Genomic DNA, 17,018 nt, shown 5'->3' with positions numbered 1-17,018 from the left:
ACTCTTCGTGTTTTCTCCCTCTATTAACCTACCTTTGCCTGACATTGCCATCTCCGTGTGTGGTTCCACCATTACTCCAAAGCAACATGCCGACTGCCGTGGGGTCATACTTGATTCCGAGCTTTCATTCACCCCCCACATCCGATCACTGGCTCGCTCTTCTTACCTGCATCTCAAAAACATTTCTAGAATTCGCCCTTTTCTTACTTTCACCTCTGCAAAAATTCTTACGGTTTCACTTATTCATTCTCATCTGGACTATTGTAACTCTCTACTAATCCACCTCCCTCTTACCAAACTCTCCCTGCTCCAATCTGTCCTGAATGCTGCAGCCAGGATCATATTCCTCACCAACCGTTAAACGTATGCCTCTACCTTGTGCCAGTCATTACACTGGTTAACCATCCTCTCCAGAATCCAGTACAAAACTACTACCCTCATCCACAAAGCACTCCATGGCTCAGCACCACCCTACATATCCTCTCTGGTCTCAGTCTACCACCCTACCCGTGCCCTCCGCTCATGACCTCAGGTTAGCATCCTCAATAATCAGAACCTCCCACTCCCGTCACCAAGACTTTACACGTGCTGCGCCGATTCTTTGGAATACACTACCTAGGTTAATACGATTAATCCCCAATCCCCACAATTTTAAGCGTGCCCTAAAAACTCCTTTGTTCAGATTGGCCTACCGCCTGTGTGGCCCATTAAAAAAAAAAAAAAAAAAAAAAAACATAATTGGGTTCCTCGCATCATGTTCTCATACACTTTATGCAGTTAATAGCCCTCTGTGTCTGTGCTGCTACATACTTAGGTAGTTAACTGGTTCATGCAGCTTTACATGAACACCTGAGCCTTACACTATGGCTGGTCCGACTAACTAAAGCAATTGTTACCATCCACCTCTCGTGTCTCCCCTTTTCCTCATAGTTTGTAAGCTTGCGAGCAGGGCCCTCATTCCTCTTGGTATCTATTTTGAACTGTGATTTCAGTTATGCTGTAATGTTTATTGTCTGTACAAGTCCCCTCTATAATTTGTAAAGCGCTGCGGAATATGTTGGCGCTATATAAATAAAATTATTATTATTATTATTACTACATAATATAAGTATTTGATCACCCACCAACTATCAAGAATTCTGGCTCTCACAGACCTATTAGTTTTTCTTTAAGAAGCCCTCCTACTCTGCACTCATTACCTGTATTAATTGCACCTGTCTGAACTTGTTACCTGTGTAAAAAGACACCTGTCCACACAATCAATCCCACTCCATAGCCAAGACAAAAGAGCTGTCTACGGACAAAATTGTAGACCTGCACAACGCTGAGATACTCTACCGAACAATGGGCTAGCAGCTAGGTGAGAAGGCAACATTTGTTGGCACAATTACTAGAAAATGGAAGAAACACAAGATGACTGTCAATCTTCCTCGGTCTGGGGCTCCATGCAAGATTTTGCTTTGTGATGTAAGGATAATTCTGAGAAAGGTCAGGAATCAGCCCAGAACTACGCCAGTGGACCTGGTCAATGACCTGAGGAGAGCTGGGACCTGTGTCTCTAACATTACCATGAGTAACACACTGCGCAGTCATGGATAAAAATCCTGCAGGTCACACAAGGTCACCCTGCTCATACAAGCACATGTCCAAGTCCGTTAGTTCGCTAATAACCATCTGGTTGATCCAGAGGAGGCTTGGAACAAGGTCATGTGGTCAGAGGAGACCAAAATAGAACTTTTTGGTATCAACTCCACTTGCCTTGCTTGAAGGAAGGATGAGTACAACCCCAAGAACACTGTCCCATCCATGAAGCATGGTGTGGGAAAGTTCATACTTTGGGGAGGATTTTCTGCAAAGGGGACAAGACGACTGCACCGTACTGAATAGAGTATGGAGGGGGACATGTATCGCAAAGTTTTGGCCAGCAGCCTCCTTCCCTCAGTAAGACTCGCAGGGCTGTGGAGTCGGAGTCGTGGAGTCGGAGTTAGTTTTGGTTGGAGTCGGAGTTGGTAGAAATGTACCGACTCCAGCTTTAAAAAAAAAAAATGTATTAATATTTCATAATTGAACTTTCATATGAATTTTATAAATGTTACTCAAATATATATGTTCTATCAAACTATGAACAACAGTGATAAGCAGTTCTGCTTGAGATAGACAATTCTTACTTGTGTGTCACTGTTCTCCACTGCCCTTATCTAATCTTATACTTGGTTAACCTCATGCTGCCCCAACCCCCTACTTACAATGTATTAAACAAAGTGAAAATGTGTTGCAAATTCTTAGTAGTAAAGCTCCTCCTCTAGACTAGATGTTTGGTGTGCGTCTTCCAAGCATCTCACAGCTGTGACTCAGAAGAGGAAGACTGTAAGAAGTATTATCCTTTCAACAAACTTTGCATCAGTAAGGCTACGTTCAGACTAGCGTTGTGCTAGTGTGCGTCGCGTTAGCGTCGGGCGACGCAGCGGCGACGCACGCGTCATGCGCCCCTATGTTTAACATGGGGGACGCATGCGTTTTTGTTTGTTGGGTTTTGCGACGCGTGCGTCTTTTTTGCCGCTAACGTCGGACCAAGAAAACGCAACAAGTTACATTTTTCTTGCGTCCGATTTTCGGCAAAAAACGACGCACGCGTTGCAAAACGCAGCGTTTTTGCGTGCGTTTTGCCGCGTTTTTCGGTGCGTTGTGCGTTGCGTCGCCGACGCAGCGGCGCACAACGCTAGTCTGAACGTAGCCTTAACTGAGTACACGAGGAATAACAGCATATTACTGACCACTATATCAGTTGTACGACCTGGCAATAATTTTGTACAATTGTTTTTAGGAAAAACAATTGTCATTTGGATTGTGAATGCAGAATTTAAAACCTGAGAATGTCAAAGAAGCATCACATTAAATCAGCTGTATTTGAACATTTCACCATCACTCAAGATAGAAAAGATTATGTCTGTCAGTGTATGACAAATGATCCAGACGAAAACAAATGCTGTGAAGCCAAGACCAGTGCATATTCAGGCAAAGAAAAATGCTCCTACCAGAGCTTCTAATCTAAAGAGACATTTCCAGCGCTTTCATCCAGAAGTACTGAAAGCATTGGATGAGAAAGACTGCATCCAAACCAATGAACCAGTGCCCAGCTCTTCCAGCCAAACAAAGGAGCAGAGAACTTTGCAGCCATCAGTTGCAAGATATTTTGTCAGTGTCAAAGTTACTGTGACAATGACAGTAGATACATTTAAAAAAAAACAGATCATTGAGCTTGTTGTAAAGGATAGTGTGCCTATTTCATTATTTTCACGACCAGCTTTTATGTGTCTGAATGGGGAAATGGCCCGCAAGCTTGGTGTTTCTCTGGAGAGAGAGAGAGAGAGAGTATTAGAAAATTAGTAATCGAAGAAGCTTTTAAACAAAAGGAAGAACTTAAAAAAACTTTCAAGGGACACTTTCTGTTTCTTAAAATGGATGCCTGCACACGTCACAGAGTGATCTATTTTGCCATCAATGTCCGACTTGTTTGTGACAAAAATGAAATAGTTACCAAGACATTGGCAGTAAAAGACACCAAAGCTCATCACACCAGTGAGTTTCTCCAGGTCTTGGTGGAAAAGGTTCTGCAAAACTATGAACCTAAAAAAGAGTAAGTTCTTTCTGTCGTAACTGACAATGCTTCAAATATGATAAGTACTATTAAGCTAATGAATGAGAGTAATGATGGTGACCAGCAGCTAGAAGAACATTCTGGGTCCACAGACACAGAAATGTTTGAAATAGAGGAACACAGTATTGTAACTGAGGAGCAAACTGAACACGATGGGGCAGTGCTTACTTAATGATTCAGCGCTTGGTTGAACTGAAAACCTTTCTTGTAGACATGGCTAACCCTCAACTGACGCTAAATGAAAGTCAGTGGAATCAGGTGACCGAGCTGGAAAAATTGCTAGAGCACCCATTTACAGTGACTAAAAAATTACAAGCAGAGGACTTAACTCCAGGTATTTTCTTAAAGGAGTGGAAGAACCTGATGTTTCGCCTGTCCCAAAGAGGAGGGTTAATTGCAAGTGGCATTGCTACATCAATGAAACGGAGAGAGGAGCTACTATTACAAAATAACATTCATTTGGCAGCTATTTATGTAGACCCAATGTATCGGATTCTTCTAGATGATCAAAAGCTAACTAAAGGAAAAGAAGCTCTGTTTGAAATAGCAGTAAGGATGAAAGGGTTGCAGAACAGTCAGGAGGAACAAGAAGAATTTGGTCGTCCTGCCACATCTTCACCCTCATCAACTGATGAAGAATTTAATTTTGAAAAATATTTGGATTACAAGGACCGTGCAAAGCGTTCCGGCATAGAAGAGTCATCCCCATCAAAGAACACAGCCAGTACATTTCAGCAGAATTTTTCATGTGCACTAAAAGAAATTGAGAAATTTGACCGTTCATCAAAAATAACAGTGGAACAAGCGATTCCTCTGTATCCTGACATTGTCAGAGATGTTGCCTGAGTGGTTACTGCTTTGCCACCAACCCAAGTTAGTGTAGAGCGGTTGTTCTCTGCCCTTAAAATAATTAGATCAGATTTGAGGGCATCCATGAAGGAGGATCTGACAGAGGCAATACTTTTTCTGAGGACAAATTTAAAGATTTCTTCTTATTAACTGCATAACAGTGTTTATTGCATATTTACTTACAAGGAGTTTAGAAAAGTTTATAAGTTATTTGCTATATTCTAATTATATTCTAATATAGTTTTTGCTCTAAGTGGTCTGATTACTTATATGATGGTGAGAAACTGAATAAGCACAATGTTAATATTTGACAACAGTAAATTTATTGTTACGATTTGGCCATTTATGAAGGAGCCGGAGTCGGTGCCGAAGTCGGAACCTGATAAAATCCAGGAGTTGGAGTCGCAACTGTGGCTTACCAACTCCACAGCCCTGAGTAAGAGCATTGAAGATTGTTATGGAAGATCCAGCCACAACCAATGACCAAAAACACACAGCCAGGGCAACTAAGCAGTGGCACCATAAGAAGCATTTAAAGGGAACCTGTCACCCCGAAAATCGCGGGAGAGGTAATCCCACCGGCATCAGGGGCTTATCTGCAGCATTCTGTAATGCTGTAGATAAGCCCCTGATGTTACCTGAAAAAGGAGAAAAAGACGTTAGATTATACTCACCCAGGGGCGGTCCCACCGCTGGTCAGGTCGGATGGGCGTCTCCGGTCCGCTGCGGCGCCTCCTATCTTCTTTCCATGACGTCCTCTTCTGATCTTCAGCCACGGCTCCGGCGCAGGCGTACTTTGCTCTGCCCTCTTGAGGGCAGAGGATAGTACTGCAGTGCGCAGGCGCCGGAAAGGTCAGAGGCCCGGCGCCTGCGCACTGCAGTACTTTGTCTGCCCTCAATAGGGCAGAGCAAAGTATGCCTGCGCCGGAGCCGTGGCTGAAGATCAGAAGAGGACGTCATGGAAAGAAGATAGGAGGCGCCGCAGCGGACCGGAGACGCCCATCCGACCTGACCAGCGGTGGGACCGCCCCTGGGTGAGTATAATCTAACGTCTTTTTCTCCTTTTTCAGGTAACATCAGGGGCTTATCTACAGCATTACAGAATGCTGCAGATAAGCCCCTGATGCCGGTGGGATTACCTCACCCGCGATTTTCGGGGTGAGAGGTTCCCTTTAACCCCTTCCCGACCCATGACGCCATGTAGGCGTCATGAAAGTCGGTGCCAATCCGACCCATGACGCCTATGTGGCGTCATGGAAAGATCGCGTCCCTGCAGATTGGGTGAAAGGGTTAACTCCCATTTCACCCGATCTGCAGGGACAGGGGGATTGGTAGTTCAGCCCAGGGGGGGTGGCTTCACCCCCCACCCCCCCCCCGTGGCTACGATCGCTCTGATTGGCTGTTGAAAGTGAAACTGCCAATCAGAGCGATTTGTAATATTTCACCTATTATAACGGGTGAAATATTACAATCCAGCCATGGCCGATGCTGCAATATCATCGGCCATGGCTGGAAATACTAATGTGCCCCCACCCACCCCACCGATCGCCCCCCCAGCCCCCCGATCTGCCCGGTACACTGCCCCGCTCCCCTCCGTCCTGTGCTCCGCTCCCCCCCGTGCTCTTGTCCGCTCACCCCCGTGCTCCAATCACCCCCCCGTGCTCCAATCACCCCCCTGCACTCCGATCCACCCCCCCGTGCTCCGTTCCACCCCTCCCGCGTTCCGATCCACCCCCCCCCGTGCTCCTCCCACCCCATCATACTTACCGATCCTGCCGGGGTCCGCCCGTCTTCTCCCTGGGCGCCGCCATCTTCCAAAATGGCGGGCGCATGCGCAGTGCGCCCGCCGAGTCTGCCGGCCGGCAGATTCATTCAAAGTGCATTTTGATCACTGAGATAGATTATATCTCAGTGATCAAAAAAAAAAAAATAATAAATGACCCCCCCCCCCCCCCCCCCTTTGTCACCCCCATAGGTAGGGACAATAAAAAAAATAAAGAATTTTTTTTTTTTTCCACTAATGTTAGAGTAGGGTTAGGGATTGGGGTAGGGTTAGGGTTAGGGCTAGGGTTAGGGCTTCGGTATGTGCACACGTATTCTGGTCCTCTGCGGATTTTTCCGCTGCGGATTTGATAAATCCGCAGTGCTAAACCGCTGCGGATTTACCGCGTTTTTTCTGCGCCTTTCACTGCGGTTTTACAACTGCGATTTGTAAATATGCAAAAGTTTTTTGGTTCTAAAGTTGAATTCCAATAAATATATTTTATGTTGTATCTAAATGGCTTGATTATTATATCATAATCATGATTTAAAGCCTGATGTTACCATTTTACTACAGTAAATTTATCACTTAAACATGAGCCATGTATGAGGGACTCGGAGTAAGAGTCGTGGTGTCAGAGTCGGAGTTTGTGTCATGGAAATTGAGAAGTCGGAGGTTTTGGCTTACCAACTCCACAGCCTTGCTTTGGCAAATTGTATCCACTTCAGTACGACAGTTTTTTTTGTTTTTTGTTTTTTTAACAGTGGGACTTTGCTGGGGCTTCTTGTTAAGAGATTAGCTTAACACAGGCATCTTCTAAGGGTACATTTCCACGGTCAGTAAACGCTGCGGGTTGGATGCTGCGCACATCCGCAGCGTCCAGATGCTACATCATAGTGGATGGGATTTCAAGAAATCCCATGAACACTGTGCATGCACCAACGCCCGCGGATCACCCTCGGAGATGGACATGAAGCGCGTATGTCCAGACCACAAGAAGATAAATTTCACCCATACAATGTATTGGATGCAGTAATACTGCACGGTACAATGAACACATGCGGAATCACCTGTGCTGTGTCCAAAGCGCTGCCAATTATTGACAGTGGGAAAGTAGCCTACCTGTCACAGTACTCACAAGTGGTAACTTCAGACTATCTTTGATCATCCTGGAGCTGATCATTGGTTGAGCCTTTGCCATTCTGACTATTCTACCATTTATTCGAATGGTAGTCTTTAGTTTTTTTCCATGTCTCTCTGGTTTGGCTTTCCATTTTAAAGCATTGGAGATCATTTTAGCTGAATAGCCTATTTTTGTCTACACTTCTTCATAAGTTTTGCCCTTTCCAATCACCTTTTTAATCAAAGTATGATGTTCTTCTGAACAATGTCTCGAACGACCCATATTTCTCAGGCTTTCAAGGAGAAATGCATGAACAGCATGTCCTGGCTTCACCCTTTTATAAGGACCACCTGATAAACACCTGTTTCTTCAAAGAATGATTGACTTCACTAATTGAACTCCACACTGCTATTATTTTGAAAATATCCCCTTTCAATTAATTATTATAATACACAGACTCCAAAATATATAGCCACAAAAACCTCGTTGACATAGTTCTGTCAACATAAGGGGCTACGGTTAGCCCATTCAACAAAGAAAATATACCCACTCAGAAAGACGTGCATGCAAGGAGAAACAAGAGTTTTTAGGTATTAAAGAGTAAAAACCAGAGGTTATTGAAAATTCACATAACATGATAATTAACAAGGATAATTACAAGGAAATGACCAGATAAAGTGATACATGTGCAGACCAATACCAGGGTTACCAGGAACCACCAACAGCACTTGCCCCTCTGTGCCTATCAGTTCAATCATAAGGTGCATGTGCAATAAGGTATGGCACAGGTAGGTTTGCCTCGCCCCAACAACATTGCGTGTATGGTGACCAAAAATAGAAACAATGCAACACCATATAGGTGTTGCATTTTCTATTGGAGCAGTTGTAAAACCGCTGCGGAATCCGCAGAAAGAAGCGACATGCTGCGGAATGTAAACCGCTGCGTTTCCGTGCAGTTTTTCCGCAGCATGTATACAGCGATTTTTGTTTCCCATAGGTTTACGTTGAACTGTAAACTCATGGGAAACTGCTGCGGATCCTTTAGAATTAGGCTATGTGCACACGGTGCGGATTTGGCTGCGGATCCGCAGCGGATTGGCCGCTGCGGATTCGCAGCAGTGTTCCATCAGGTTTACAGTACCATGTAAACCTATGGAAAACCAAATCCGCTGTGCCCATGGTGCGGAAAATACCGCGCGGAAACGCTGCGTTGTATTTTCCGCAGCATGTCAATTCTTTGTGCGGATTCCGCAGCGTTTTACACCTGTTCCTCAATAGGAATCCGCAGGTGAAATCCGCACAAAAAACACTGGAAATCCGCGGAAAATCCGCAGGTAAAACGCAGTGCCTTTTACCCGCGGATTTTTCAAAAATGATGCTGAAAAATCTCACACGAATCCGCAACGTGGGCACATAGCCTTAGGGTTAGGGTTGGAATTAGGGTTGTAGTTAGGGTTGTGATTAGGGTTATGGCTACAGTTGGGATTAGGGTTAGGGGTGTGTTGGGGTTAGTGTTGGAGGTAGAATTGAGGGGTTTCCACTGTTAGGCACATCAGGGGTCTCCAAACGCAACATGGCGCCACCAGTGGTTTACCCCCACACATGGGGTATCAGCGTACTCAGGAGAAACTGGACAATAACTTTTGGGGTCCAATTTCTCCTGTAACCCTTGGGAAAATAAAAAATTCTGGGCTAAATAATTATTTTTGAGGAAAGAAAACGTATTTATTATTTTCACGGCTCTGCATTATAAACTTCTGTGAAGCACTTGAGGGTTGAAAGTGCTCAACACACATCTAGATAAGTTCCTTTTGGGGTCTAGTTTCCAAAATGGGGTCACTTGTGGGGGGTTTCTACTGTTTAGCCACATCAGGGGTTCTGCAAACGCAACGTGACGCCCACAGAGCATTCCATCAAAGTCTGCATTTCAAAACATCACTACTTCACTTCCGAGCCCCGGCATGTGCCCAAACAGTGGTTTACCCCCACATATGGGGTATCAGCGTACTCAGGAGAAACTGGACAACAACTTTTGGGGTCAAATTTCTCCTGTTACCCTTGGGAAAATAAAAAATTGCAGGCTAAAAGATCATTTTTGAGAAAATAATTTTTTTTTTTTTCATGGCTCTGCGTTATAAACTTCTGTGAAGCACTTGGGGGTTCAAAGTCCTCACCACACATCTAGATTAGTTCCTTTGGGGGTCTAGTTTCCAAAATGGGGTCATTTGTGGGGGATCTCCAATGTTTAGGCATACAGGGGCTCTCCAAACGTGACATGGTGTCCGCTAATGATTGGAGCTAATTTTCCATTTAAAAAGCCAAATGGCGTGTCTTCCCTTCCGAGCCCTGCCGTGCACCCAAACAGTGGTTTACCCCCACATATGGGGTATCAGCGTACTCAGGACAAACTGGACAAGAACATTTGGGGTCCAATTTCTCCTATTACCCTTGGCAAAATAGGAAATTCCAGGCTAAAAAAATCATTTTTGAGGAAAGAAAAATTATTTGTTATTTTCATGGCTCTGCGTTATAAACTTCTGTGAAGCACCTGGGGGTTTAAAGTGCTCACTAGGCATCTAGATAAGTTCCTTGGGGGGTCCAGTTTCCAAAATGGGGTCACTTGTGGGGGAGCTCCAATGTTTAGGCACACAGGGGCTCTACAAACGCGACATGCTGTCCTCTAACGATGGAGATAATTTTTCATTCAAAAAGTCAAATGGCGCTCCTTCCCTTCCGAGCCTTACCATGTGCCCAAACAGTAATTTACCCCCACATGTGAGGTATTGGTTTACTCAGGAGAAATTGCCCAACAAATTTTAGGATCCATTTTATCCTGTTGCCCATGTGAAAATGAAAAAATTGAGGCTAAAAGAATTTTTTTGTGAAAAAAAAAGTACTTTTTCATTTTTACGGATCAATTTGTGAAGCACCTGGGGGTTCAAAGTGCTCACTATGCATCTAGATAAGTTCCTTGGGGCGTCTAGTTTCCAAAATGGGGTCACTTGTGGGGGAGCTCCAATTTTTAGGCACACGGGGGCTCTCCAAACGTGACATGGTGTCCGCTAAAGAGTGCAGCCAATTTTTCATTCAAAAAGTCAAATGGCGCTCCTTCCCTTCCAAGCCCTGCCGTGCGCCCAAACAGTGGTTTACCCCAACATATGAGGTATCAGTGTACTCAGGACAAATTGGACAACAACTTTCGTGGTTCAGTTTCTCCTTTTACCATTGGGAAAATAAAAAAATTGTTGCTAAAAGATAATTTTTGTGACTAAAAAGTTAAATGTTCATTTTTTCCTTCCATGTTGCTTCTGCTGCTGTGAAGTACCTGAAGGGTTAATAAACTTCTTGAATGTGGTTTTGAGTACCTTGAGGGGTGCATTTTTTAGAATGGTGTCACTTTTGGGTATTTTCAGCCATATAGACCCCTCAAACTGACTTCAAATGTGAGGTGGTCCCTAAAAAAAATGGTTTTGTAAATTTCGTTGTAAAAATGAGAAATAGCTGGTCAAATTTTAACCCTTATAACTTCCTAGCAAAAAAAAATTTTGTTTCCAAAATTGTGCTGATGTAAAGTATACATGTGGGAAATGTTATTTATTAACTATTTTGTGTCACATATCTCTCTGGTTTAACAGAATAAAAATTCAAAATGTGAAAATTGCGAAATTTTCAAAATTTTCGCCAAATTTCCGTTTTTATCACAAATAAACGCAGAATTTATTGACCTAAATTTACCACTAACATGAAGCCCAATATGTCACGAAAAAACAATCTCAGAACCGCTAGGATCCGTTGAAGCGTTCCTGAGTTATTACCTCATAAAGGGACACTGGTCAGAATTGCAAAAAACGGCAAGGTCTTTAAGGTCAAAATAGGCTGGGTCATGAAGGGGTTAAAGTTTCTATGGTTGCCTAGCCAGTCTCCAGACCTGAACCCAATAGAAAATCTTTGGAGGAAGCTGAAATTCAATGTTGCTCAGTGACAGTCCTGAAACCTGAAAGATCTGGAGAAGATCTGTATGGAGGAGTGGGACAAAATCCAGTGTGCGCAAACACTGGATCAAGTATTACAGGAATGTCTGACCTCTGTAAGTGCAGACAATGGTTTCTGTATCAAATATTAAAATTCTGTTTATCTATTCTATCAAAATACTTATTTCATGCAATAAAATGCAAATTAATTATGTAAAAATCATACAATGTGATTTTCTGGATTTTTTTTACATTCTGTCTCTCACAGTTGAAGTGTACCTATGATAAAAAAATACAGACCTCTCCATTCTTTGTAGGTGTGAAAACTTGCAAAATTGGAGGTGTAGCAAATATTTATTTTCCCCACTGTATGCCACAGAACTTCACTGTCGGCATTTTCTTTTTCTCTACCATGTCCCAGAATCAGTAGTACAGAGGCCATTGGAGGAAGTACTCCGTTAAACAGAAAAAAAAATTCAGTGAAAAGGTCCAATTTTAAGACATTAAAGGGAACCTGTCACCCCCAAAATCGATGGTGAGGTAAGCTCACCGTTATCAGGGGCTTATCTACAGCATTCTGTAATGCTGTAGATAATCCCCGGATGTAACCTGAAAGAGGAGAAAAAGAGGTTAGATTATACTCACCCAGGGGCGGTCCCGCTGCGGTCTGGTCAAATGGGTGTCTCAGGTCCGCTCCGGCGCCTCCCATCTTCATTGCATGACATCCTCTTCTTGTCTTCATGCTGCGGCTCCTGCGCAGGCGTACTTTGTCTGCCCTGTTGAGGGCAGAGCAAAGTACTGCAGTGCGCAGGCGCCAGAAAGGTCAGAGAGGCCCGGCGCCTGCGCACTGCAGTACTTTGCTCTGCCCTCAACAGGGCAGACAAAGTACGCCTGCGCCAGAGCCGCGGCGTGAAGACCAGAAGAGGACGTCATGGAATGAAGATGGGAGGCGCCGGAGCGGACCTGAGACACCCATTTGACCAGACCGCAGCGGGACCGCCCCTGGGTGAGTATAATCTAACGTCTTTTTCTCCTCTTTCAGGTAACATCGGTGGCTTATCTACAGCATTACAGAATGCTGTAGATAAGCCCCTGATGACGGTGAGCTTACCTCACCATCGATTTTGGGGGTGACAGGTTCCCTTTAAGAAGAAGAATAGGCAACCTGATTTCTAAAGTAAGAAAGGACCGTATCATATGCACATTGAAGAAAGCTGAGAAAGTCTAGGAAGAAAAGTTTGAGAAAACATGTATTCCCAAATAGTCAGCAAGCCTTCTTTACTGTAGGAATAAGACCAACCTGCACATGTCAGTATATACTTATATGGGCATCAAGGTGGCTCAGTGGTTAGCACAGTTGCTTTACAACAAGGTCCTAGGTTCAAATTCGAAGGACAATATCTGCAAGGGGTTTGTATGTTCTCCCTGCATTTATTTTGGGTTTCCTCCCACATAAATTTCATTAACCACATATTTCTATGACAGATTCACTCTCTAAGGGCCAGCCAGTAAGGATTGAAAAGCTTCAAACACAACATTTCCCAGTTAAATGTATCTAAAAGAGCCACCTTGTGCAGCACCAATGCTGCATTCTGTCAAGGTGGCTCTTTTATTTGGGGGTCCCTTCCAACGCTGAAATATTTGTTTTTATAATTTGCCCGCCATACCTTTAGTCTGTCCGGGGGGGCACGTCTTTCCCCCCCCCCCCCCCCCAGACACAAATGCCCCCCAGCCATCATTCAGCCCCTCCGGGCGCCACCTCCTCTGCATTCATTTACGTCCCCGGCGCCTGTGCTGTAAGTTCCTATCATGTGATTGGAGTCGAAGGGCAGCGCAAACTGCGCATGCCCGAAATAAAAAAAAAATATCAGTGCAGGCGCCGGGGACGTAAATTAATGCAGATGAGGCGGAAATGAGTGATGGCTGGGAGGAGTTTGTGTCCGGGAGGAAAAGACATGCCCCCCGGACAGATTACAGGTATGTAGGGCAAATTATAAAAACGATTCTTTCCACGTGGGAAGGGACCCGGGGGGGGGTGACAGGTTCCCTTTAACTACAATGCATTTCCTTTTAAGCCATCATCTACAGATTGCATTGAAGCATCCGGTCCAAGCTATGGTCGCAGAAGTCATCTTCTGATCCAAGCATGGTTAAAGTAGCTAGTATAAAAGATATACGATTTCATAATTGTTTTCCCACCAAGAACGAAAGAGTCTAGATGCCTCACTTAGGCCATAAAAGCAGTGCATTAGCAGAGCATGCTCAGCTCCATTTTGATAATCATCACATAACGGTGGTAACTTGCAGACCATCCATCTTTAATGTAACAGTAATGCACACGTATGGTATGTTGCACACAATCCTTGATCAGCAGATCGGAGTCGACAAGACATATATTGCTGTCCCTATCCCGATATCCAACATACAAGGGATAGGGCGATTTCTAGACATAATCTGCAGTCAAATGCATGTCCATGTACAATATGGCAATGCAGGGGAGGCATAACATGCGTGGGATTGTGGCACTGACATCCTATCAAAATCCTTTGACGGAGGTGTCATCCAAAACCTCCTGCTAGATATTGCCGTTTCTTTACGGGATGACCATATGTATGTGCCTACTGACAGGGAAATTGCAGATTTGGGCATATGTCCACACCTAACTGTGGCTTCTTATTGGTGAATATGGGGTTAAGATTGGGAGAACTATCCTGCAGAGCTGACCACATTCTTCTACAGATGGCAATATATATGGGTGCCCATGACATATAGGAATGGGAGGATAACCCATTAAGGCCCCAGGTGGCACTGCATACAGATGATGGACTATGTGGGAAGGCCTGTGTGCCACCCTGCCAGTGTATGAATGGGCAGTCGGGCACATGTGCGGGAGGCCGGGGCACACTCACCCAGCAGCAGCAGCTTCAGCTCCCGGCGGGCGTCCCTCTTGTCTCGGCGGAGCTGCCTCTCGATCTCGTCGTTGATCCTCCGAGCTTCCTTGGCCTCCTCACTGAGGCAGCACGCCATGATGGACTCCAGAGTCATGTCTCCTGACTGGTGGTGGTGCTGGAAAGAGACAGACCCCCACCCTGCAAGTCACAGACCTGCTTCTTCTCCTTGTAAGAAGGGGGATTGCAGTGCAGATTAGGGGGAGACAGACTGATGAGACGGGAGATCCCGGCACTCAGGTGCCCCCCAGCTGATGTGATGGCACCCGAAAATGGGTGGGTGGGTGCTGCCGTTGCCCGTGTACCCGATGTGCTGTCAGTCGCCTGCTCCGCCTCCTCTCAGAACCATGCACCAAACAACATGGTGACATCCATGGGAAGAGAGCGCTAGATCTGGGGCTGCTCCCCTCGTCTTCCGATCACTGGGAAGCTCGTGATAGCGCTGACAGCCTCTGCCCTTCCCCCTCTCACATTTTTTTTTCTTCCTCCCGATCTTCGATTCTGTAGTCGGTTCACGTTAAGCGCCGTTAGGTTTATTCCCGGGAAAATAACCCTTACAGCCCGTGTATTGTCGGTGGCATTCACGGTGTCTGCCTTCAATCATTTCCCCTGCCAGCCTTTTCAATGGCTCTGCTCCCCGGGCGTGGTAAGGCAGAATATGGCGGACCTTCTCCAGCGAGCAGGGATAGACAGTTATACAGGAGCGCAAATCCCAGGAAAAACACAGCAGTGTGTCTCACTCACTGTGCGCGACTCCCATTCTTCCCCCTCATCCTGTCAGCTTTGTGCCTTCCATGTCCTCCACTGTGCCGTCTACTTCATACAAAGAGCGAGGTTTTTGCTTTCGTCTAGCCCATGCATGTAATTCTATTACAACCAATTCTCTATTGGATCATATGACGTTGAGAAAGTGGGGAGGAGAAAACTGCAAGTCAGGGGGAGGAAAGAAATCACTTCTGCTGCATTACTCCCCTGCTCATGGCATTATTAGGGAAACCTTAGCCGTGTCACTGGCCATTCATTTACATGGCGGCTTCATAAAAGTGGCAATTAGCACTAGGTAATTTTGGCGGGAAAATGGACCTTCTTTGTGGTAGAATTTTCGGCAGTCAGTGGGTCATTTGTGGTTTCTATATGAACTATTTTATTTCCATAACTTAGTTCACTAGAAGTTAACTGTGACAGACATGGTGACACTACATCTGAGGTAAATACACACAGGTTTAAGGTGAAAAATGTCTACATGATGAGATTCTGACACAAAAATGTGCCTTGAGGGCGGCTTCTGGCAAAAGGGAAGGAGCCATTTCCTACAAGTACATAATTCAAACTCGTTCACTTGTATCAGGTAACATTTGAGGTAAAACGTCAGTGGAAAATTCAAGTTCAAGGATAAATGTATCCCCATTTACAGGTTATAGCTAGAAAAATCTCATATTTCAGGGGGGAGCCACTGACAAGTGCACAAAATGGGATACGAAAAGTTACCTTTTTGTGATAATTTCTAGATATAACCTGCAAATAGGGCTAAACCCCATATATCTAGTAATTATTACAAAAACGTAAGACTCTTTGTATCCCGTTTTGTGCACTCGACAGTGACTCGGTTGGGGCTTCCACCTGAAGCCCTGAAAAACGGGATTCGTACGGTTGCCCTGACTGGGCCATTGACTCTGATGATGGAGACAGAGTCACTGTGACCACTGTGCCCTGTTGGACAAAAGTTTTGGCAGTAGCCACCTATATAAAGGGAACTTGTCACCAGAAAAATGCAGACTTCTCCTCAGGCACCATGTTATACATAGTAACATAGTTAGTAAGGCCGAAAAAAGACATTTGTCCATCCAGTTCAGCCTATATTCCATCATAATAAATCCCCAGATCTACGTCCTTCTACAGAACCTAATTGTATGATACAATATTGTTCTGCTCCAGGAAGACATCCAGGCCTCTCTTGAACCCCTCGACTGAGTTCGCCATCACCACCTCCTCAGGCAGAGGAGCTGAATAAATTGATATATAGTTTTGTGAGAAAATATTCAGTATAAGGCCGGCATCACACTTAACATATGAAAAATCAGTCCAGTTTTCTCAGCCGAGAGTCGCACAAATGTTCTCCGTATGGTCATCCGTGTGTAATCCGTTAGCAATGCAGTGATGCGATTTCCTCGCATCTAGGTATCCGTATGACATGTGTATGGCTTTACATTTCTCACTGCTTTTCCCCAATGAATTTAATGGCTCAATGGGCTGAAATGAGGAAAATGTGTGCTTATTTCTTACAAGTCACACTGATGGCCCGTGTGGTGTCCGATTTTTTTTTTTCTCACACCCATAGACTTGCATTGGTGAGATTTGGCTGATATACGCGTAAAATCGAAGCATGCTGTGATTTCACTCGCACATGGAATACACCCGAGAAAAAAAACGGGGATGTGAGCTGCCCCATAGATTAATACTGGTCCAAGTGCTATGCGATTTTTTTTTTTTTACAGCATAGCACTCGTCCGTATGCGTATTATACGCTAGTGTGATGCCGGCCTAACATGTTGTAACACCTTATCGACCTCTAAAGGTACCGTCACACATAACGATTTCTTTTACGATATCGTTGCTTTTTGTGACGTAGCAACGATATCGTTAACAAAATCGTTCTATGTGACAGCAACCAACGATCAGGCCCCTGCTGGGAGATTGTTGGTCGCTG

At 44.8% G+C, this 17,018-nt stretch overlaps 1 protein-coding gene across 1 annotated transcript in view; it reads right to left on the bottom strand.

The window, feature by feature from the left end:
- LOC138675041 (guanine nucleotide-binding protein G(q) subunit alpha) overlaps nucleotides 1-15,223 on the bottom strand; it is a 183,087-nt gene extending 167,864 nt beyond the window's left edge. Inside the window, exon 1 of the mRNA XM_069763001.1 lies at nucleotides 14,273-15,223. Coding sequence (XP_069619102.1) covers nucleotides 14,273-14,408 — 136 coding nt within the window. The 5' untranslated portion in view covers nucleotides 14,409-15,223. The remainder of the gene's footprint in view (nucleotides 1-14,272) is intronic.
- Nucleotides 15,224-17,018: the final 1,795 nt, after the last annotated feature.

The sequence above is a fragment of the Ranitomeya imitator genome, chromosome 1, assembly GCF_032444005.1.
Source record: "Ranitomeya imitator isolate aRanImi1 chromosome 1, aRanImi1.pri, whole genome shotgun sequence".
Classification (NCBI taxonomy): Eukaryota; Metazoa; Chordata; class Amphibia; order Anura; family Dendrobatidae; genus Ranitomeya; species Ranitomeya imitator.
Note: the sequence above shows the minus strand (reverse complement) of the source record. Positions and strands in the feature narration are given on the sequence as shown.